Source organism: Polyergus mexicanus, unplaced genomic scaffold, assembly GCF_030449975.1.
Source record: "Polyergus mexicanus isolate NDT 795.1 unplaced genomic scaffold, iyPolMexi1.0 SCAF_7, whole genome shotgun sequence".
Lineage (NCBI taxonomy): Eukaryota > Metazoa > Arthropoda > Insecta > Hymenoptera > Formicidae > Polyergus > Polyergus mexicanus.
Window position 1 is genome coordinate 10,284,287 of NW_027223327.1, and position 22,429 is coordinate 10,306,715.

Sequence of the window (22,429 nt, forward strand, 5' to 3'; positions counted from 1 at the left end):
CAATGCATATATTTGTACATGTAAGATGAATATATTGTCAACAGAGAAGCGCACATGTTTAATGAAATTTGCTCTGCAGATTTTTTTTTCTTATTTAACTCTCTTTCTATTTATCATCTCTTCCCATCTTTATATACCCGTTTTATCCCATACGAGTATATTATTTCAATAACTTTTAACGCGCGAAACAATATTGTATGAAGAAATATTTCATTATCTATTATATAATATTGCACTTTTTTAATTTAGAATTATTAGTGAGGTTACGTTTAAAAATTTAATTATTATATGGTTCAAACAATACATTCTTTTATTGAAAAAAAATTTCACTTAAAAACAAAAATTATTTTACTTAAATTAAATATGCGTTATAAATACAGAAGTGGTTTTCCATGTAAAATACTTATTTTTTTTTTTTTTAATTTTAAAATCTATAATAATATAATTTTTTTATCACAAAAAGTTATTAATTAGCTCTTTTATCTTATTTTAGCTTTTATGTATATATTATCTTTTTTATATATTAAAACTATATATTTTATTATTATTTAATATGCATATTATTATATTTCTATATTATTATTTAATATATATATTAATATTTATTTTATTATTATTTAATATATGTATTATTATATTCCTATATATACAGAATTTATAAAAATGGCATTTATAAAAAAATATCACACCGTTTCAATTTGCATGCATTTACAAATTGAAATTATAAATAACATCAGCTTATATAAAAATTTTATTGATTAATAAGATGATGCAGTGGAATCTATAAAGAGTTTCTATTATAAGGGAGAAGAGAAGAAACGTGTACAAGAGAATTTTTTTTCAATTTGAAAGAGTAAAATTTCGCTTGATAAAACTTTTTCAACAAGAATAAATATTTCTAAACATAAATAAAATTAAATATAGAGAAATATCATTATCCTTTCGAAGTAAATAATTTCTCGTAAAAATAGTCATTCAAAGAAACAAAATATTTACATATTTTCTTGTATCATCAAATAGATATACTTTAGCTCGGGTTTAATGAAATGAGGGTTTAATGGAATGAATTTACTGAATTTATTAGCTGAATAATTTATTAACTGGATCATATTCTTAATTAATTGCGAGGCATTATTGTCTTCCTTTTAAATATATTTTGTTTATATTTCTAAATGCTATCATTTTTTAAGATTTCGATTTTAGGCCGATTAATACAAAGATAAATAAAACCGATATATATGCGCAACTCACTAGAACGCCAGTGAAAACTTCCTCTTCATCCAAGGCAAAACCCTTAAAAATGACTGCTCTCAAGCCTATGGCGGGCAATGTCGTCGGCATGCAGTAGCTGAAATAGCGAAGTACATCTGACATTCCTTCTATCGGCCATATGGACCCTGTAATTTTACCAAATTACAAAAAAAATTATTAATAGAAATTAATAATTCTTCGCTACAAAGATTTTATATATATATATCGATATTAGGTTTATCTTGATAAACTTCATTTTTTTTCTTATATACTATTAATAATATAATATATATCATCATATACATATATATATATATATATATATATATATATATATATATATATATATATATATATAATATATGAGAAGATAAAGCATGTAGTTTTAGGAAACTTTAACATAATATTAATAATAAATAAAAATAAAAGATAATTGTTGTAATGAAGAAAACATGGAGCTTTACCGCTTATTAATATTAGCGGGAAGAAACTTCCAGTCGAAGCGTAATTCGCCATTGTGTGATCCTTGCATGCAACGGAGATGAAAAAACCTGAGAATATATTATGTCAATTAGAAATTAAGATTTTATTTATAACAATTTTTCTTGATTGCTTGCATTTTTTTTTTCGAAATATCGTGTACTTACCGTACATGAGCCCAGTAAGACCGGAAAGAAACATGATGAGGAATACAAGGACATATGATCCTTCACAGTCTAAGTCCCATATAGGAAAGAATAAGATCATTATCAGTATAACGTGGATCATTACGAGGGTGGTCTGAGTGAGAATGTGAGCGAATAGGATTTCCCTGTTCTTGACACCTGTCATATATTTGCGTGTTATTACGATAAAAACAGTTGGAAATAAGAAGTGAATCTATAATTAGAAAATAATTTTAGAGAAAAAATCTCTGATTAAAATGAATTATATACCTTGAACCAGACTTCGATCCCAAACACCCTCCGATCGATCTGTGATTATCAAGGAAGTGGAGACTGTGGTGGCTAAAAAGAAGAGCAATCTGAAAAAAGTGTAATAAATAGTTTTAGCAAAAAAAATAATCGATTATATGGTATTTATTATTTCGTCTTGAATTGCGTATGTTTATGGGCGTGTGCATCTGTGTATACTTACATCAGTATGAAACCGGGTGCGAGAAAATAGTCATAACCATCCTCCATATCACTATAAATCGCATCCTCGAACTGAAATTGATTAAAATTTTATTCTATAATTGTCATTCCATTATAATGCTACGCGTTAGAGAAAAGTTTAATAATAATATAATGGAGCAGATATTTATACTCACTCGAATGGGTATTTTGTTAAATTTTGGTGGATATTTACACTCTTTTAACACTTTTTCATAAATCTCAATGAAACGTTTGTATAGCTTTTTCTCCATATATTGCCCAATTCGCATGTCTGTAATAAAAATCATTGTAAAGTTTGATGTTTATAATTCCATTAATGAACCATTTTAATTAATTAATTAATTTTAAATGGCTATTAGCTAAGATGTTTGGAATCTAAAATAGCTTGTGTCTTGATTTATTAAATTCTTTCTACATTTCTTTACTCGAAATAATTCTCTCTCTCTCTCTCTCTCTCTCTCTCTCTCTCTCTCTCTTTCTCTTTCTCTTTCTTTCTCTTTTAAATTACCTAAAAATTTCTTAATCTTATTATGAAACAGCTTAAATAATATATATACGTACCACCCATATCGAGAAATACGTCAATCTCACTGGATATAATGTCTTTTGCTTTAGCGTTCATGATATCTGCAATTCGTCTCTGTAATGCTTCAGAGAAGTTGTGATGGAAAGACATCACGCCGACGAGTTCACCGTCGCGTATATCATGAGTCGCGTCAGACATGTCGTCATAAAATTTCTGAAAATGAAATTTTAATAACAGTTCTTTTCTTACTCAAAGATATAAGTTATTGTACATGAAAAATGTTCTTTTCATATATTTTACACTAATAAATTTCAGATATTATATCACAACGATTCGCCGAGGAACACGCATGCATCAGTGTTTTAGCAATAATATCATCATTGATTCATGTCTAAATAAATTCGCGGAAAAATGTCAAAAAAAAAAAAAAAAAAAAAAGTTACATATAATCAATTTTCAAATCATTGTACCTGTTCTGCGATAGAGTCGCCGTACTCGTAAAGAAATCTACAGCTGAGATTACCAAAGTGGCAGGTGAAGTTTTCTTCGTCGTACCAGACGTTACCGATGTTGTTGCCATAATCGCAGTTACCAGCTTCGCGATTAATGATACCAATCTTCAAATCTCTCGGATCACCACCGACCCCAATAAAAAATGAACCAGTTTCTAACAGCGGAAATATTACCGCGAAAATTATACCTCTGAAAAAATATGCTGTTTATTATTATCATTGTCACGTGAATCTAGTGCAACGGTCTATAAAATCGAATTTTTCGAAATATAACATTTTGTATGCAACCTGCATTAATTGTTTTAAAAAATGACAAAAGTCGAGATTAAAACAACTAAAACTTTTCTTATATATATATATATCCCTACGAGAAAGTTAATTGACAATTGCTTACGAATAAAAACGGACAAATTGTATGACGTTTTTCCCCATCAAAGCCTTGAATCTTCTCGATGCCGAGACATTATATGCCAATTTCGCTCTGTATTCTGCGATTCGGCCCTTAATATACACAATTTATTTTTGTTTAAATATTAATAATTATGTACATTAATGATTTATATATCGTTCTTTTTTACAGCAATAAAAACAGTATAAATTAATTTATACATACTTTCATTTGTTTATAACTATCTTCATCTTGATGAGACGCGTCATCTTCGGTATCTTTGGTTGCTTCGACCACCGAAGCATTTGCAATCATCGTAGTATTTTTTGCCTGGCACAGTCCCAGGAACGCCTCCTCCAATGACGAGCATTGAAATCGCTCAAGCAATTCCTGTGGCGACGATTCCGCCAACAATTTACCACTTCTCATCAAACCGATCTGCGTAGCATCGAAGATATATTGAAAATATTCAACGAAATAAGATCAATAAAGAATAAAACTCACCACATGAGAATCTTTAGCCTCTTGAATATAATGTGTCGTGATTAACACGGTGATGCCTTCTTCCCTAGCTATCTTGGTTAAATAGATCCAGATACTGCAAAAAAAGAAAAATAATATTTGAATATTTTTCTATTATTTCCGGTATATATGTAAGATATTTAAAGAGAGAACGAAATCTACTTGCTTGTTGCTCAAAATTGGATCCAAACCTACAGTGGGTTCGTCCAAAATCAGGAATTCGGGACTGTGAATTAACGCAGCAGCGAAAGAGACCCTCCTTTGTTGACCCCCGCTCATGTTTTTTATTAAACGATTTGCCGGCGGTAGCTGGAGTAATTCCGAAAGGAATTTCTGTTTTGTCTCTTAGAAATAATAAACGCAAGGATCATAGCCGTGTGTGTTTCGAAATAATTTACGCCACGCCATAAAAGCTCGCAAACAAGCGCGAGAGATTCAAAATAAAAATTGAAATCAATTCAAGAGTATCTCACGAAACTTAAGCTTTCGGCAGCATGCAATATATTGTATGCAATATTTTTTTATTCCTACCGATTTCCTCGTCCTCGAGTCCATTAATCCTGCCGAAGTAATAAAGGGCACCGCTTACAGAGAATTCTCCGACCAAACCTAATTCCTGCGGCATGTAGCCCACACGAGGTCCAGGAATTCCGGAGCCCGGTTGGCCTGGTTTTCCTCCTAGGACCCATATCTCTCCCGTATCGATATGTTTAACTCCGACGATGCAGGATAACAATGTCGTCTTGCCGCATCCGCTTGCACCCAACAATCCGTATCTGTTTCAGGCAAGATAAGAAAAACGAATTGCTCTAGCAACGGTTAATCTTTTATTTTAGATAACACGTGGTATCGAGCATGAATCTATACACGTAAGATTGAAGATAAACCTCCGTTAATCTCGCAGTAAATGATTTCACGTAACAATAACTTCCCCTTGTAATGGAATATTCTCATTGAAAGCTTCATTTATCCGCCTTATCTGTTCGCGTTTCGTGCCTCGTCGAAGAACAATAACATTTACGATTTTCCTCGCAAATTGTAATCAGGCAATACGGGATGGCAAGTGGCGGATCGTTAAAGCGTTGGTCACAATCTCGGATGACTTTGATCATTAAATATATACGAACGTATAACGATCGCTCGTTGGCGAAAACGATTAGCGATCGACTGTACCGAGTGGCACAGTGGTGCCTAGGTATGCAAAATCTCAATTTTCGAAAGTTCGAAATGAAATGTTGAAAAATAAACTTGACACTACTACACGTTCAATATATCTGTTCATAAGAAAAAGATTTAAAAATTAAATTTTTGACAAAACTTTAATATTTGACTTTGTAACAAATATTACATAATTTTCATATACGCGTAATCATATATAAATGTTATGTATACGTTTTGCTTGGATAACTTTTAGTTATTTGACGATTTTTATTTGGTAACATATATGAATTTGCAAATAAAAAGGTACCGATGTTATGCAAAAGCGAAATTCTATATATTTGTGTGCACAAACATAGACTAAAATCGCTAAATATTATCTTTAAAGAAAAAAATACTTCTTTCATCTAACATAATAATCAGGATAATATACGCTTTGATAACCTAACTAAAAAAAAAAAGATAACATGGAGTAATTATCTTATCTAAATAGTTTATCAAATTATTTTTATCTAAATAATAGAAAACTATGTAATATACATATATGCGTATAAATATTAATATAAAGAACAATACACCTATGTAATCTGAAATCGTCGGCTAAGATTGGGAAATCGATCGATCTCTTTTCCCTCTTAGGCACTGCCAGAGCGATTTTTTTGCTCCCGTTAGATCGCTATAACTGAAGATGATATCGTAATCTGGCACAAGCCATAAAATCATCGGGCGAACCGGAAACTCGCTTCAGTTTCGCAGCGACACGATGATTATTAATATCATCGCGATTCTGCTACTTGCAGGAGGAGTTCTCTCCTCTCTGCCGGTTCGTGGATCGATATCGATGATCGATGATGACACGATATCGATAAATTTGCAAGCGAATAAAGCAGGCGTCGATGATGATCTCGACGAATTGATCGAGAAATTAAAAGTAGCGAATGCAAAGCAACGAATTTACTTGGATTTGGAAGAGAAGATTATCAAGATTATTAACGGGACTGATCGTGAACAGGATTGTTTTGGTAAGTTGGTTTGTTTTTGACATACGTATATAGGTGTGAGATAAATATAAAAGTAAAAAGTTTATTCTTCTTAAATTTATAAAGATTACTAATTATTTTTATACTTATTTTTAATTACATTTTTTAATTTACTTCAAATTTTCTTTACTTATCGCGTAATAACTTAACGAAAATAAAATGATTGAAAATCGCAATATAAAAAATTTATCTAATTTTGTATATAATAATCAATATAAAAAAAACACGCTAGAAATTATAATCAGAATTTAAGAAGCTAAATTTTTTCGTATTAGTATAATTAAAAGATTTATTCTTTTTCAGAGGTAAATTTCAAGCAAAATGGTAACTTTGATTGCTAGCATGATGAATGAATTCAATAAACATGAGAAAACGCGTACTGAAAAAAATATTTTGCAGAACCATGTATAATAATGATTTGACGAAAAAACATGACGTCCCGATCATTCATCATATGCAAATTAGTAGATCATCGCAAATTTAATTCAGAAATTTAACTTTTTAATATTTATCGAGACATGTTGGATTATCAAACTTCAAATATTTTAATTAAAATGAATTATTTTGATTAATGAGTTTTTAATCTTTTGAGCAGATTGATGATATCAGCGAAATCTTGCGGCTTGTGGTATTGTTGATACAAGAACGTAGAAAGAGAATAATTAATCAAGATTCGATCCATCATGAAGATTTAAATTTTGTTGTTCCTCAAAGATATCAAAATTCCATGAATCTTGATCAACAACTTGGATATTACGTACCTTCTCAGATTCTTTCCAATGTCGAACTTACGCTTGAAAGACAGAGATTAAATTCAAGAACTAAACTGTTTTTTAAATATATCAAGTCGATCCAAGATAGTTTGTCGCGGTTAATCAGATTATTTGATGTAAAATGGCGACAATTGCACGATGACAGTTTTAGATGGAGACTCTTAAATTTACAGAAGCAAGCAAAATTTCTTCAAGAAAGAAAGAACCAACAACAATATGCTGAAAAGGGTAAGAATTCTGAGGATAATTTTTCAAGAGATAAAAGCAGAAACGGCATTTCAAACGATGAAGAGATTAAGATTAAGAAAACAACGATGTTAAATGCAGAGGAAATAAATAATTTTCATAAAGCTGGTAAGACTGAAATGGATAAAAATAAAACTCAAGGAACAGAGAAAAATATAACGATTAATAAACTTGCGTCTACAGTTGAAACACGAATTATGAGTCATTCGCGATTAAATAATATCAGTAGCCATAATTTCAAGAATAAAAATGCTACCGCTACAAATCTTAATAATTTAAACAGTCAAAACTTTATAAAAAATAAATCTACCAAAGATGAAAGTGATCTAAATAATCAAAAAATCACAAAAACAAACAAATTCACAAGAATCCCTCGTGACAAGTCCTTCTTGACTAGTTTAACTGGTTTCGCGGATCGTGGAAACCAGTCTAGCGAGGCAAGAAAAATATACGCAATTTTATCAGGCAAGAATATTACGAGTACTTTAAACAAAATCGAACAAGAAGAACAAGATAAAACGCATGTTATATTTCATAAATTCTCGGAGACAAACGTAATAGATAAACCGAGAACTCCTTCTCGAAGAATGTTACAGACTCTCGTTCCCTTGGATGAGAGCGAAAGCAAAAAACAAAAAATTCATCACGCATTAAGAAATAAAATCGAGAGAAATTCACGTGAAAATGTAAAGGCAAGGATAAATGATATATCGGCGATGGACGAGATTCTGGAAGCGGTAGATGAAGTCTTGCCGTCGGAAAATCCTATGGAAATATTATCAAGGGGATTAAAAAAAACGATTCCCAGAATGTCCTGATGTCAGGGCACTGCGAGAAGAAAATCTCGGAGAATCCTTCAGGATTGAATTTTTAGAAAACGCGTCGACACAACGCATGATCGATTCTAATAATAAACGATCAGATCTTATATATTAGATACTCATTTCAATCCATTCGTATACATACACGCGTACATTCGAATCTACAAATAAATCTATAAGACTTTCTAACGCACTCTTAGGGATTAATTACAAGTGCGAGCGTGTGCGAAAGGCGCAAAAATGTTAAACAGTATTTGAACATATATGTTGCGATACATTTTTATTCTCTTATTATTGGATCCTAATTCTAGTAAATATAGCAGATATTCGAGAATGTAATGAATAAACCTACATAGATGTTGCAATACGATATCGCGAAATATTAAACTATTTTAATTGACTGGTAGTACAACAAAGCGAGATTATAAAATTCCGAGATAGAATCCAAAAATTTTCTTATCCGAACGGTTATTAGAAAGTTACGCGATTATCGGTGTCCGTTATTGTGCAATTGACAGCAATTTGAGCAATCGGTGAATGGTACGCAGAAAAGTGCGCGACGAGAATTTGCAGGCCGCTTTCAACGAGTCGATGAACGGAGCAATTGAAATAATATCGGCTTTATACGAGAAGTATCGTACGTGAGACGTACATCGTATGAAGATTTTTTTTTGTATTCGTCGAATAATGTTGAAAATTACACAAATAATCTATTTATACAATCGATGTACAATTGCTGTTTTATCGTAATTTTTTCACACGGTGAGCGTCTTTTTCAATTTCTTTCTTGTGAAATCTTAATTGCATTTAATTGGTTTAAAGCGAAACTCGAGAAATGATTAATCTTTTTGATAAATTCAATAAATAACGATCACTTACATGGTACCCTTCGGGACGGTCATGTTCAGGCCGTCGAGTATTGGTTTCTCCGATACATAAAACTTGACTGCATTCCTCACGATCACTGCATTTTGCTGCACCATCTTGCGTAATGGCGAGGACTGTTCATTCAGCGATCGACCTGCAATATATATTTCTGTTTTGGATAATTCGAACACTGATTATAGTCCTCAAGCGACTAGATTTTCAAATGTTATCGTAGAAAGAAAAGAAAAATAATGGAGAAAAATTTCAAATTGTGTTCAATTCTGTTTCAAAATTTAGCTTTTAGTTGAGATCGATATCTCGAATTTTTAATTTCGAAATATCGATCTCTACTAAAAGTTAAGAATTGAACACAATTTGAAATTTTTCTCCATTATTTTTCTTTACTTTCTACAATAACATCTAGTCGCTTGAAGACTAATTAGTGAATTATCCAAAACGGAAATTATCCAAAACAGAAAATACTTTTGTTATTGTCAATTAATTGATTTAACAAGATTTATATATTATGATGATCGTACATATTAAAACTTATATTATATGCATCAATCTACTTAATAATAGATTTATAGTTTACATTAATAATAGATACTATTATTAGTTACATTAATAATAGATTTATTTATAGTTTCTTAATAGTTTTTTAATAGATTTTCATTATTAATAGCAAAAACATAATTAACTCTACGACAACAAACTAAATAATGTGGAGAAAATGATTAAAAGGAAATATGAAAAACTTTTTGATAAGTAGTCATATACATATGTATTCGCTAAAGTAATGAATGCCAAAATGTGATTTATCTTGTAAGTTATTTCAGAGACAATGAAGAAAAAAAAGCAAGAACAATGGAAGTTGCTCAGACAATACTTTTTTTTTTTTTTTTTTTTTTTTGCTGAGTTGAGTTGGAGTGACAAACTGCCTTTTTTATTTGCAATAAACAACGAATACAACTGTTATGACACTTATCAATTCAGTTGGCAGAATTAAATTGATGAAAGAAACATTAGTGAATTATATCTATTGCACAGGGAATACTCACTAAAATTCTCAGAAACACGAATTGCGATTAACTAATTCCTAGAAGAATAAAATAACACAACAAAATAATATAGATATTGATCAAAATCAGGCTTGTTAGATCTTTTCAGGGCTGCGTTTGAGAACATCACCCATGTGCACCAATGAGCGTCATTCTATCTTTGTTATTTACTAAAAATTGAGCAGAGATAGAACGATGCATGTATGGATGATGTTTTCGAATGCAGAACGCGGAAAAATTCTAGTCACGGTTCTCAACAACAATTAATAAATATTAATAAAAAACTTGCTTTTTGCATATCATACATCTTGCATAATGTCGTAACATTTAATTACATATGTATTTTTACATAATAAACATGCCTGAAAAAATTTAGTTCTGATGATCAATATGTATCTGTAATAGCTCTATTTAACATTTATATAGGAATATTGAATAATGTGACGGTAATATTACATATACTGTGTAAATCATTAATGCAGTAGGTATAATTTCCAGAAGATTTCTAGAGATTTGCAGATATTTCGCGGGAATTTGTAATTGCAAGGTGAAAAAATAATATTTTAGCTATGTTTGATAGAAATAAATATTGTTTTATTACTCACAAAGAGAATCTGGGTTGTCAATTCCAGGGATCCTAATTCTAAATATCTACAAACGAATTTTATCGGTTCCGTTTCGGACTTTCGGATATGGTAAAAACAATGGTGAAATTCATTTTTACTAATAGATAATAGTTACTCCTTATTATCGAGAATAATCACAAGGAGTGCCATATCTCTTATGTCTTATTACATCTTATGTTTTAGAAATATAATATGACGTATCTTTTACTTAAGTAATACATGAAATTTACTTGTAATTCTGCACACAAAAAATAGATTTTTAGTTTACATTATAATAAGAAATATAGAGTATTTATAAGAAAGCAATCGAAACACAAAATTTTTTTGTATATGTTGCATTTTATAAACCGTGGATTTGAATAACAGTCTCAACAAATCAAAGAGTTTCTAATATCAAAAGTGAAGCAGACTTCTTTAAAATAAATAGATTTTGAAAAAAAAAAAAAACTGTTTAAAGCAGTTAGCGACTAATTCCCCATTGATGGTAGATTCTCTACATGAATTTATTTTCCAATGTTAATTAAATTGAATTTATAATTTGTAATTATGTTTATACCAGAAAATAATTTCTGGCATTTAAAACAAAGAAATGCGAATAAGTAATTATTTTTGTTAAATTGTATACGCATTTGCTTTTTTGTAACATTTACAGAGTGATTTGAAGAGCTGAAAAAGAAATTATATGTAATAGCAAAAGAATATGTTTGCTCTTAAAAAATAATTAAAGAACAACAAACACAACGAACTTATTTTTTAAAATACCCGTAGCAAAGAAAATGCTCTGGAATTTTGTATTGCATATATTGAATATATGCATATATAACGCATAAGAAATATGGCGCTCTTAATAATTTTTGATAATTAGCAGACCATTAACAAAAATGAAGATCATTATTGTTTTTATCATGTACGAAAGGTCCAAAATCCATTTTTGGATATTTAGAATTCGAATCTTAGATTAATGAATTTTCTTTCTCTTAGTCGATCTTATTTTCCTTTAATGTCATTCGTATATAAGCACTTTGTACATTCTATTATATATTTTATTATTATGTGCATTGTAATTATTAGTTACATATTATTTCTAACTTTGGTATTTACATAAAACTATTTGTAATTATAATTGTAAAGGATTAAAATCGTTAAAGTGAATTTAACAAAAAATAGTTGCACAGAAATACGAGAGTCATTTCATAAATAATGTACAATGTGATAACGCCGCGGATTGGATGGTGCAATCTCATTGAAATTATTACGCAGTAGTAATAGTCAAGAACTTGAAGGAGCGATACGTGGTTTAAAAAAACTTCCATAGTGCATATTATTGTGAATTGATGAATAGAAATGATCTCTGCAAACGTCTCAAATACAATGACGCGTGAAGATCAACGATTGTACATTGGACTGAAATTTTTCTTTTCTGCAAATCGTTCGTCAAAATATGGAATACTGTCTGATCACCACAAACTTCATGCAAAGCACTGTGAATGTCTGTTGGATTTTTGGTCACGTAAAGTTTCTAACATTCATCAATTCACTATAATATGCACTATGGAAGTTTTTTAAGTCGCATATCGCTTTTTCAAATTCTCTATTACAACTGTCGAAAAATTCCGTTGGAATTGATATCATCCAGTGTGTGCCGTTGCCAAATTGTGTATTATTTATGAAATGATCCTCGTATAATAATTAACACATATTGCTCTCTATATAATATATTTCTCTCCATTACCCGTATCAATCATACTATTTATTATTTTCTTAAACAAAGAATTATATTTATACAATTGTACATAATTTGGATTATATCAATATCCAACGTCAATTAAAATCATATTGTTTTAAGAAGTATAAAGTCATATTCAATTAATTATTCAAATTCTGTTATTTGATAAAAAAATTATCTTTGATTTTGTTAAGCTAATTTAATCTACATTAAAAAATATTATGCAAATATGAGTTTAAATATAGTGTGTAACTTTTAATTAAATTTTGATTGATAAATTTAATTTTGTTAAGAAACATTTTTGAGATATTTTATTTTCTTTATTTTAAAATTGGTTTAAATTACACAGAGAGCATATCGTGTGTTATATCGTAATTTTTATATTTTATTATAGCTTATATCTGTTTTTTGTTTATTATATTTTATCATTATTTGATATATATATATATATATATATATATATATATTTGATATTTTTTTTATATATACCATTATTACATACCACACTAATCAAACTTGCAACATTTTTTTTTTTCAATTTAAAATGCTTGAAATGTATGCAAATTTCCTTTTGATACAATTTCTTCTTTAAACATATTTTCCCGATCACAAAAGAAACAATTCAATTAATTATCAGAAATTAAGAAAAAAGTTGTTTTCACGGTCTACCGAGATATTCTTCTAACTGTATCGTACCATATATTGGATTAAATACACATTGTCACAAATAAAATGTATTAATAAAAAAAATACAAACTATATAAAACACTGTGTATATTATATATTCAAAGAAGTTCCAAAAGATTTATCATATGCGATTATTATCGAGAGACGTTTTCCAATACGCGCTACGCGAAGACTGACGGCTCTCTAAGCATGCAAAGTTTTTAAATATACTATTATATCCCCACGCACTTATGAATAATAATGAACTTAGACCTATTAATTTCTATATTTTATAATTTTAATAAAGGCCATCAATAATTTAAACGGATGCAATTTAACTTATTATGTAATATTTTATTAATACAATTCAATTTTTTTTCCAACTATCATATAATGCTGATGATCCAATAAGAAGAAGTCAATGTTATTAATTTAATTATTTTTAATTATAATGTTACATTTTCAAATTAATCACATCTTTTTTGTTAATTAATTAAATTTTGTTTTGCAAATATAAATATACAAGCATTCAAGATTATATTTTATCTTCGAAATCGAACTTTTGAATTATTTATAAATTATAAATTTATCCATTTCTTTATATTGATATGCGATATGTTATTGAATCTTTGCATAAAGAAATATCGTATTCTGAAAGTTTTATTTCTATGGAACGCTTTTATATAAACATCTAATGCTCAATTTAGTTAGAAGTGTAACGTCAGTTGAAAGTTGATTCGATGTCTGAGCGGTTGAAAGCCCGTTGGATCGAATTAAAAGTCGATTTTTGTGCAATATTGTTTTATTATTTTTGAATGTATTGTCTAAAATTATCTAAATTGATTATAAATTATTTTTTTATTATTATCAGTAATAAATTTGATTGACAAATTCACATGAATAGTAAAAATTATACGTGGTAAAATTAAAAATTTTGGATATATGGATATTTATTTATGAGATACTTTTGCAATAAATGCTCTTACTATTAGGCACAATACATAAAAGAAAAAATATTAAAACGAGAAATAAATAATATTAAATATTAGGAAGAGCAATTTGGAATTATTTTACTTCAAATATGAGAACGGAATAGATTAATTTCCTAATTCATGATGCGTTGATCTATTATATTTTATTTTTGTTTTGAAATAATTCCAATTTTCTAATATGTTTTAATATTTATTTCTATTTCTAACATTTTCTTTAATGATATGTATTTTCTATGTGCTTATTCTTTCTTTAAGTGCTTTCTATTTAATAAACATCAAAAATTAAAACAAATAGCACAGGCTCCGAAATATTAACAATTTAGAACGAATTAGAATAGACAATTAGGAGCCAGCGCAGTGTATAGGGTATAATTGATTTTATTAAAGGGAGAAAAACATATATAATAAAAATAGCGAACATTTCGGTCTTTTTTCGAGACCATCCTCAGCGTAGAGAAAAATAATAAATATCAATTTACATAACGTTAAATAAAAATTTACATTAAAATCGCAAAAATAAAGTTGGTAAATAGTTAACAATAAAATAAAGTTATCATTATTGTCAAGAATTATAAGACTTGTTATTCGGCGTTTTACCCTTGACAATAATGACAGTTTTATTTTATTTTCAACTATTTACCAACTTTATTTGCGATTTTAATGTCGATTTTTATTTAACACTATGTAAATTAATATTTATTATTTTTGTCTGCGCTGAGGATAATCTCAAAAAAAGACCGAAACGTTTGCTAATTTTATTATATATGTTTTACTCTCTTTAATAAAATCAATTGCGCCCTATACACTGCGCTGGCTCCTAATTACATATTCTAATTCGTTCTAAATTGTTTCTATTTAATAAAATTAGTAAAATTCTTATTTTAATTTTTGTGATTATAATTTCTAAATAAAAGTATCTAATGGCCATTTTGACTTTTAGAAAATCTATTGAGATGATATTGTTTACAAGTTTTAACCTTGAAAAAGCATTTAAATATAATTAATTGTGGTTGATTTAATGTTAAATTATATTGAAATATTAGTCAAAGATTTGTCAACAATTTGTACCATTTTGATTGGATCAGAATTTCAACTTTACTTTAATATTTGATTTTTGATGTTAATTCGATGTCAAACGAAATATTTGCGACTTTTTAAAAGTAAACTTTTGTAGAAAGAATATATATGTATATCTATAGGAGGTTTTACTCTACGATTTTTTAAAGTAGGATACGGCATTACAGAAACTATTTGTAGTCACGCTTATAATCACAGTATATATAGAGAAAGGTTGTTCAATACCGGACATTGCTCAATAGAAGATGAATTTTCCTCGTTCCTACTGTTAAATGACAGATATAATAGTTATTGGATAAAGCTTTGTTTATTAATCATCTTTAACCAGAAATTCTAAGAGAACTAGATTGACAATTAGTTAATCAGAAATAATTGTTCCCGCATATAATTCTCATTATTGATCACTACTGCTCTTTGTAAAGTGTAGTCTGTTTAATTTATTCGATGAGTACAATATTCTAAAGTACAATTACAAATTTTGAAATTTTAATGTATCTATTTTGACTCTTATTATCACTTAAGCTACATTTTATTATCTAATATAGATATATACAAAAATTGAATAGATATCCGATGATTACTGAAAATGAATCTAAAACTTAATTCTAAATATATTCCGTTTTGGAAAAGCTGGTACGCGAATTATTTACCGTTAGGAGAATCTTTTCATAATGGAAGTCAGCTGTACAGATAAGATACATTGCGTGTACAAGATGTAGTCTCGTCAAATAATGCCAAAAAGTGTATAATTCTAGGTCGATGCATTTGTGCCATAGCGTTTTCGAAAATTCGAAGAATTCTATTTTAAGAAATAAATTAGTGGCCAAATTTTTTTCCATTGGTGAATCTTGTTTTAAATTAAAAATAGATCTCATTTTTAATATTCAATAAAAATTTAATGGTTAATTATTTTTATATAAATTAAGTTTTCAATAAATAACAAAAAAAGATTCATGGGAAAACTACAGGGAAAATCAATAACATTTTATTATAATTGTAGAATATAATTGTAATTGTGTATATAGAAAAATTGTGTAATTTGTGTCGTTAAAAAATTCTGTTTAATTGTTTGTCAATCCAAGCAGAATTAAGAAATAAATCTGAAGAATAACAAAACAAAATATTTGTGATTGAATAGATAATATTTAGTTTTTAATTTTTGCAATAAAAATACGATAACGCCTAGACGAATTGAATACACAAGACTCACAGACACAAATAAATTGACAAAAAGAGGAGAGACAAAATTTTTCACATTCTCTATCTTGTGTACAATTTTCTTTATTTTTTCTCATTGTCAGTGAAAGTGAAGTCCTTCAATAGTCACCTTTTAGATCCTTGCCCATTTTCATAGACCACGACGATCTATAGAAGAATGGCTGACCTTTTCGATTGCGCGGTGGCATCGTTAATGTAGAAAAACTTCCGGTGGTAAAATTGGTTAATCATTAACAATTTATGTCACCGTTATGAAAGGAATTTACAGTATCTCGCATAATAACGTAATCATGCAGTTTTCCGAAAATATATAGGAGCACTTTCATATATTCATAACAAAATTATTCTCATTGACGTTCGCTTGCTTTCGATTTAATAAGTAAGCGTTTATTGTGTTTTTTAACACTTTCTCGCGTGCACGTGCTGTTCTTCTTGTTTATTTTTCGCTGCACGTTTTATTATATGAAGCATACAATGTGTATTTTATTATTTTCTTACTTGCTTTTGTTAACATAATCATCGTCATTCCAACTAATCTAATATGGCAAATTATTTAAAAAGATAAATATTAAATAAAAATGTTTTACTTGATAAAAAAAAAAATTAAATCTACAGATAAAAATCATAATTCAAATACTATACATAAATATTAATCCTTTTAAATCAATTTAATATCCACATGTGATCGTATTGATTTTAATTCCATCATTAATTCCAGCTTTTCATAATGTAGAGATAAATATCTTATAATCTAATGAAGATTTTGAAAATGAAAATAATTTAAATTACACATATAAATTTAAATTCTTCATCTTTATTAACTTAATTTACATTAAAGAATCAGAGAAAGCAATCAATGTGAAATTTGATTTAGTTTGATAATTAATTTGAAATAAACTTTTTAAATTTCATTTGTAGCATTGACACTTTTATATACAATTATTGTTTTTTTTTTTTTTTACTTTTATTCCAAATTCAAATTTTATTTTTAAAAGAGATTTTAGTAAATAATACAATAATATGATTTTTGATAAAAAAATTAAACATTTTAATATTAAAAAAAATTTAATAAGTTTTTAATTCCACTTTTCATTTTGCAAAAGATTTCAAGATAACTTTGTTAACAAAATTTGATAAATATCACAGATTTTCAAGATAATTTTATTAACAATATTAATTCATTTGCAGAAATGGCACTATGTACGAAGCATACTGTACGATATTGCAAGTATCATAATAACTTGACCGAACGTTCCGTCTGTAGCACAAGACCAGCAAAGACTGCATTTGAGTGTTGACCCCGTTTTAGTAGCGTACTAGATTCACCCGGAATACTGGTAATGGTAAGTATAGAGGTAATGTATAGAGGTGGGGATCTATGGATTGGTGGTAGATTCCTTAAGAGTTTAACAATTGCTTATGCTTGGTAAGATGCGACATTGGTAAGATTGCATTAGGTAAAATATATCCCCTGTACGATGTTTGAGCGATTTTTAAATAATTTATGAGAAAATAATATATATATATATATATATTTAATTACAAAAATTCCATAATATATTTCATGTTTCTTCGACTATTAAGTTTTTTGCATTCTTAAAACGAATTTAGAGTAACAATTATAAATTTGTTTTAAGAGCATATCACACAGATGAAATATTCAAAATAGATAATTTAAATTTGTGATACAAAATAGAGTTTTACATCTCAGCATGATTTAATATAATGATATAATGGATAATAATGGTTCGATTAAAGATCAATTGTAGAGACTATTCAGTTGAGGAAAAAGAATGTTTACTCGCATGAAGCCTAACTCGAGATTCGAGAAGAGATTTTTTTTCGGACTAACAAGAACGAGAGGACGAATTATATAATTAAGAATTATAAAAATAATTTTTACTTTATGACATTTTTTGTCGTCTCAAGGCTAGATAAATTATTTTGTTGTTGTATACAATTAACATTATAAATATATATTTTTTGCATATTAATTGTCAGAAAAACCACAGAATATTTTGTATTTTTAATTTTATTTATTATCCGCGAGGGTTTTACGAAATATTTATTATTTAAAATTTTTAATTATCATAACTGATACCAGGAGATATAATAGGCACACCTAGCTAATTACAACTTAAAAAACTCCTTATTAAATGCATATAGAAAATATCTTTGAATTTTTCAAGAACATTTTTAAAATATATACGACCCACTCCGATTTTGATAAAATTTTACAGGCATGTAATGCTTACTAAATATACTCAAATGCCGCAAATGTGAATATGCGGAAATATCTAGTTTCCGAAATATTCAAATTTTAATTATCTATTAAATGGACAATTTTTTTTTAAGATTTCCATATTAAAGAAAAAGGTTAAAATTCAAAAATATTTTGCTAAAATGTTTCATTTTACAAGTTAATGTCATAAGGTTAAAGTTTATAAGGTGTATAAAATACCAACGTGTTAAAATATCATTAAAAAAAAAAAAACACACAAGATAAACAAATTTCATTGTCCGCGATATTTCATCCGTCCGCGACATTTTCATAATTATACGATTTTATATGGGTTTGCAACTTTCTGCGCGAAGCGAGTTATTATTATTTAGATGTTATTATTGTTTAAAGTTGTTATTATTGTTTACATGCCGATTGTATCTAAAAACGTGAGGAAATGAGCTTTTTCAATCACCCCCCCGCTTTTTTTTTTTTTTTTGAAAATAATATTATGATACATTTGTGTTTACAGTCTTGTAACACATTAATAAAAATAAACATTTCAGCAAAGTATTTTGAAATTATAGTCTTTTTTTTATATGGAGACCTCAAAATTTCTTTATTTGGCCAGATAATTAAATTTTGAATATCTCGGAAACTAGACTTTTTCGCACATTCGCACTTGCGGCATTCGACTACATTTAATAAGTGCTACATTTCTGTAAAACTTCATTAAAATCGGAAGTGGATCGTACATGGAAGTCTTACCGAAAGAAGAATTTAGAAATCAAGAGATTAATTGTTCTAACAAACTAAAACTTATTTTAAAATATATAGATGAGAAAAGGAGAGAGAAGATATTGTCAACCTCCGAAAGGATCCAAGCATTTGTGTGTAGCTTGTGTCAGAACCGACTAAGGATTAATAATTTAAGATAATATACAAATACACTTAAGAACACAGCACAGATTGTTTTTAACAGTTTTGCAAATCATTGATTATATTTATTACAAAGTGTATATTTGTAATATTTAAACACACTTATATCTGTTGTTCTGAATTATCTTCGAACCAGACACTGGATTGATATGTAAACTTTTCTCGACTTGATTAAGAACTAGCGTAAGTACGAATGTACTTTCAGTTTTATCAAGAAACAACCTTCATTTATGAAAGTGGGGGTAAAGAGAAGGAGTCGTTGAATGCGAGATACTCAACGTAAGTGGGGTTAAAGGGAAGGAATCGTTGAATGCAGAATATTCAACAAAGAATATTCAAAAATTATTTATCAATAAGTAATCTATGCAATTCAACATCTATTAAACTAACTAAATTCATTAAACTAACTACTTGAAATCTATTATAAACTATTTAAAATCTAATTCAACTTAATTATTATTTTAGATAGATGAGATATATACAAGAGATGTAAGATATGGAATATATTTATGTGATAAAAAGGATAAATAATATTGTATATAGTGACATGTCAAATCCATCAATATCAAAACTCGTTCTTAAGAAATAAAATTACCTCTTTAATTATTAATCTTTCGCACTTGTTCAAACTGTCAAAATACACAATTTCCGCGATGATGATCGTACAAAATAATACGCATCAGCACAAACTAGAAAGAAGCAAATTACTATTAAACCCTCTGTAATTTACATGCACAGAAATTAATTCAGTTGAATTTTATACTTATAACTACACGATCTCTCCTGCTCTCTTTATATTGGCAATTGTTTTCGATGATTATATAAATTAAATTGATTGCGCGACTGCGATAAAAGAAATATGATCGTTGCGTCAAGTTCTTACAAAATTTAGATTTTCGGTCATGACGAAACAATATAAATATGTATATATAGGGTGTCCTAAATTTGCATGTCCAAATTAAAGAAGCAAAATCAACACACCAAAACAAGAAACTTTTCTATTTGATACTTTGATCAACTCTCAAAGAAATAGTGCTCCTTCAAATAAAAATTTAATCAAAATGAAGTGTATTGCTATTTTTACCAAATTCACGTATTAAAGGCATAAAAATTATTATTCAAATGATGAGAATTTCGTCTTGGAACATTATAAAAGTCTTACTTATCATAATTTCTTTTTTTTATGAAAAAAAAGAGAAAAAGTTATTTTTAAGTTGTTTTTTTTAACAATTTTTAGTGAAAACATCATTTTAAACTGCAGCTGTTCATTTTCTTGTATTTTTTATCATTAAATAAATTAATTTCTAACACTTATTGCTAGTTAAGTTAATTAGAAATTATAAAAATATTTTGTAAAAATCTATGTATTTACACATAACACACATGTACACATCTCTCTTAATATTATTTATTTCATCATAATTTGTTTTTAATTTGTAGATTTTATTAATAAAAATTATGCAAAAGATATTTTAAAAAGCTTTTATGATGCAATTATACATTACAAAAGATGAGATAGTTGTTTATTAATATTACTTTTCATAATTCTGTAGCTAAAACAATGAAATAATGAATCACGATATTGCACGACAATAAAGTTTGATAATTTTATCTTGATTTTACGTGACTTTTTTTGTTTCAAAAATATTGTCTATGGATTTGCTTTTAAAATGATGTAATAATACAATTTGTGTGTATGTGTTATTAATATTTTTGTATAATCCTTCAACAATTAATATTATTAGAATTTGACATTATATAGAGAAATAAAGTTTGAAAATATATAACAATAAAAAATGCGAAATTGATTGCTCTTATATATTGATAACCCCACAGTCTTTGCGGCTGAAATGTAAGTATCTTGAAATAATCATATGGCTCTGATCATTCTTATCATCGGAGGCCGGCTAATGTAAAAGCATTATTATCTACGAGTGCACCTGTTAATGAGCAACCAGATATACTTTCCCTTTTATGACGCAAAAGCAGATGCAACAAAGTCGATCAACAGGGTCTGAATATATTTAATAATTAAATAATGTCTTAATTGTGACATTTGTAGTGCTTTATATTTATAAAGTCGTTATTTCGTAAAAAGTAGGCTTTTCTAAGTTTTTATTCAATTCATCCGAAATAATACGCGGAAAAAATAAACTTTCTCGTCGTCGAAAAAAGGCACTGATGGCTTAAAACGAAAACTGGTTTGCGCAGTACCTGGTTGACCTTGCCTCTCTTTGGAAATGGAGCCGCTACTCCTGTTTCCAAACAGAAGACGTGCGATTTACGTTGCAGATGATTGCATTCTGCATATAATTACCGGTTGCATGATTTTTAACGCTTCACTTCATATGATAAAAACTGCTCATTTGCACGATTGAGTATAAAAAGATATATAATTATATAACTATTTAAATGGTATGAGACAAATCTTATAGCACATCAGTTGTTACTGATGAGAGAAAACGAAAGTGTGATCGGTGTGTTTCAAGATGATTTTAGCTTTTCGAGCATTCTCTTTGTGCGTCATTTCCGCTATACGAAAGAAAGTCATAATTGTCGAGTTGCATAACGATTACCAAGAGAAATGCAAATCATATATTTTTGACAGTAATTCTGATGTAAAATAATAATTAGAAGCTTGT

The 22,429-nt window shown here is 28.2% G+C and overlaps 2 protein-coding genes and 1 long non-coding RNA gene across 11 annotated transcripts; 2 read left to right on the forward strand and 1 right to left on the reverse strand.

The window, feature by feature from the left end:
- Positions 1–640: 640 nt before the first annotated feature.
- Positions 641–19,933, reverse strand: LOC138935060 (ABC transporter G family member 20). 9 transcript variants are annotated; one of them, XM_070299369.1, is made up of 16 exons: positions 19,890–19,914; positions 10,323–10,360; positions 9,274–9,415; positions 4,888–5,132; positions 4,523–4,700; positions 4,339–4,432; positions 4,060–4,272; positions 3,841–3,947; positions 3,405–3,636; positions 2,970–3,147; positions 2,564–2,679; positions 2,389–2,459; positions 2,187–2,275; positions 1,899–2,075; positions 1,716–1,802; positions 642–1,397 (listed from the first exon to the last, which is right to left on the reverse strand). In XM_070299369.1, the coding sequence occupies exons 3-16, from the start codon at positions 9,375–9,377 to the stop codon at positions 1,186–1,188; spliced, it is 2,103 nt and encodes a 700-aa protein (XP_070155470.1). In that variant the 5' UTR covers positions 9,378–9,415; positions 10,323–10,360; positions 19,890–19,914; the 3' UTR covers positions 642–1,185. The 9 variants fall into 9 exon arrangements, with proteins under 9 accessions (XP_070155467.1, XP_070155465.1, XP_070155470.1 ...); XM_070299368.1 differs by lacking the exon at positions 19,890–19,914 and adding an exon at positions 13,432–13,559; XM_070299367.1 differs by lacking the exon at positions 19,890–19,914 and adding an exon at positions 13,371–13,398.
- LOC138935062 (kinesin-related protein 9-like) lies at positions 6,203–8,427 on the forward strand. Its single transcript, XM_070299376.1, is given in 3 exon segments — positions 6,203–6,536; positions 6,858–6,859; positions 7,150–8,427. Coding segments are annotated over 3 exon segments (1,578 nt in total). The 3' UTR covers positions 8,392–8,427.
- Positions 12,240–20,284, forward strand: LOC138935063 (uncharacterized). The gene is made up of 3 exons (XR_011447212.1): positions 12,240–12,437; positions 17,816–17,970; positions 19,686–20,284. It is a non-coding gene; the product is annotated as an uncharacterized lncRNA (long non-coding RNA).
- Positions 20,285–22,429: the final 2,145 nt, after the last annotated feature.

What these genes read in the sequence shown, in the direction of transcription:
- LOC138935060 (XM_070299364.1), bottom strand. Translation starts at nt 16,815, where the DNA reads ATGCCACCGCGCAATCGAAAAGGTCAGCCATTCTTCTATAGATCGTCG. An exon ending in CAATTTGTCCGTTTTTATTC is followed by an intron (nt 3,637 to 3,840) that starts GTAAGCAATTGT and finishes ATATTTTTTCAG; the next exon opens with AGGTATAATTTTCGCGGTAA. An exon ending in CCCGCTAATATTAATAAGCG is followed by an intron (nt 1,398 to 1,715) that starts GTAAAGCTCCAT and finishes GTAAAATTACAG; the next exon opens with GGTCCATATGGCCGATAGAA.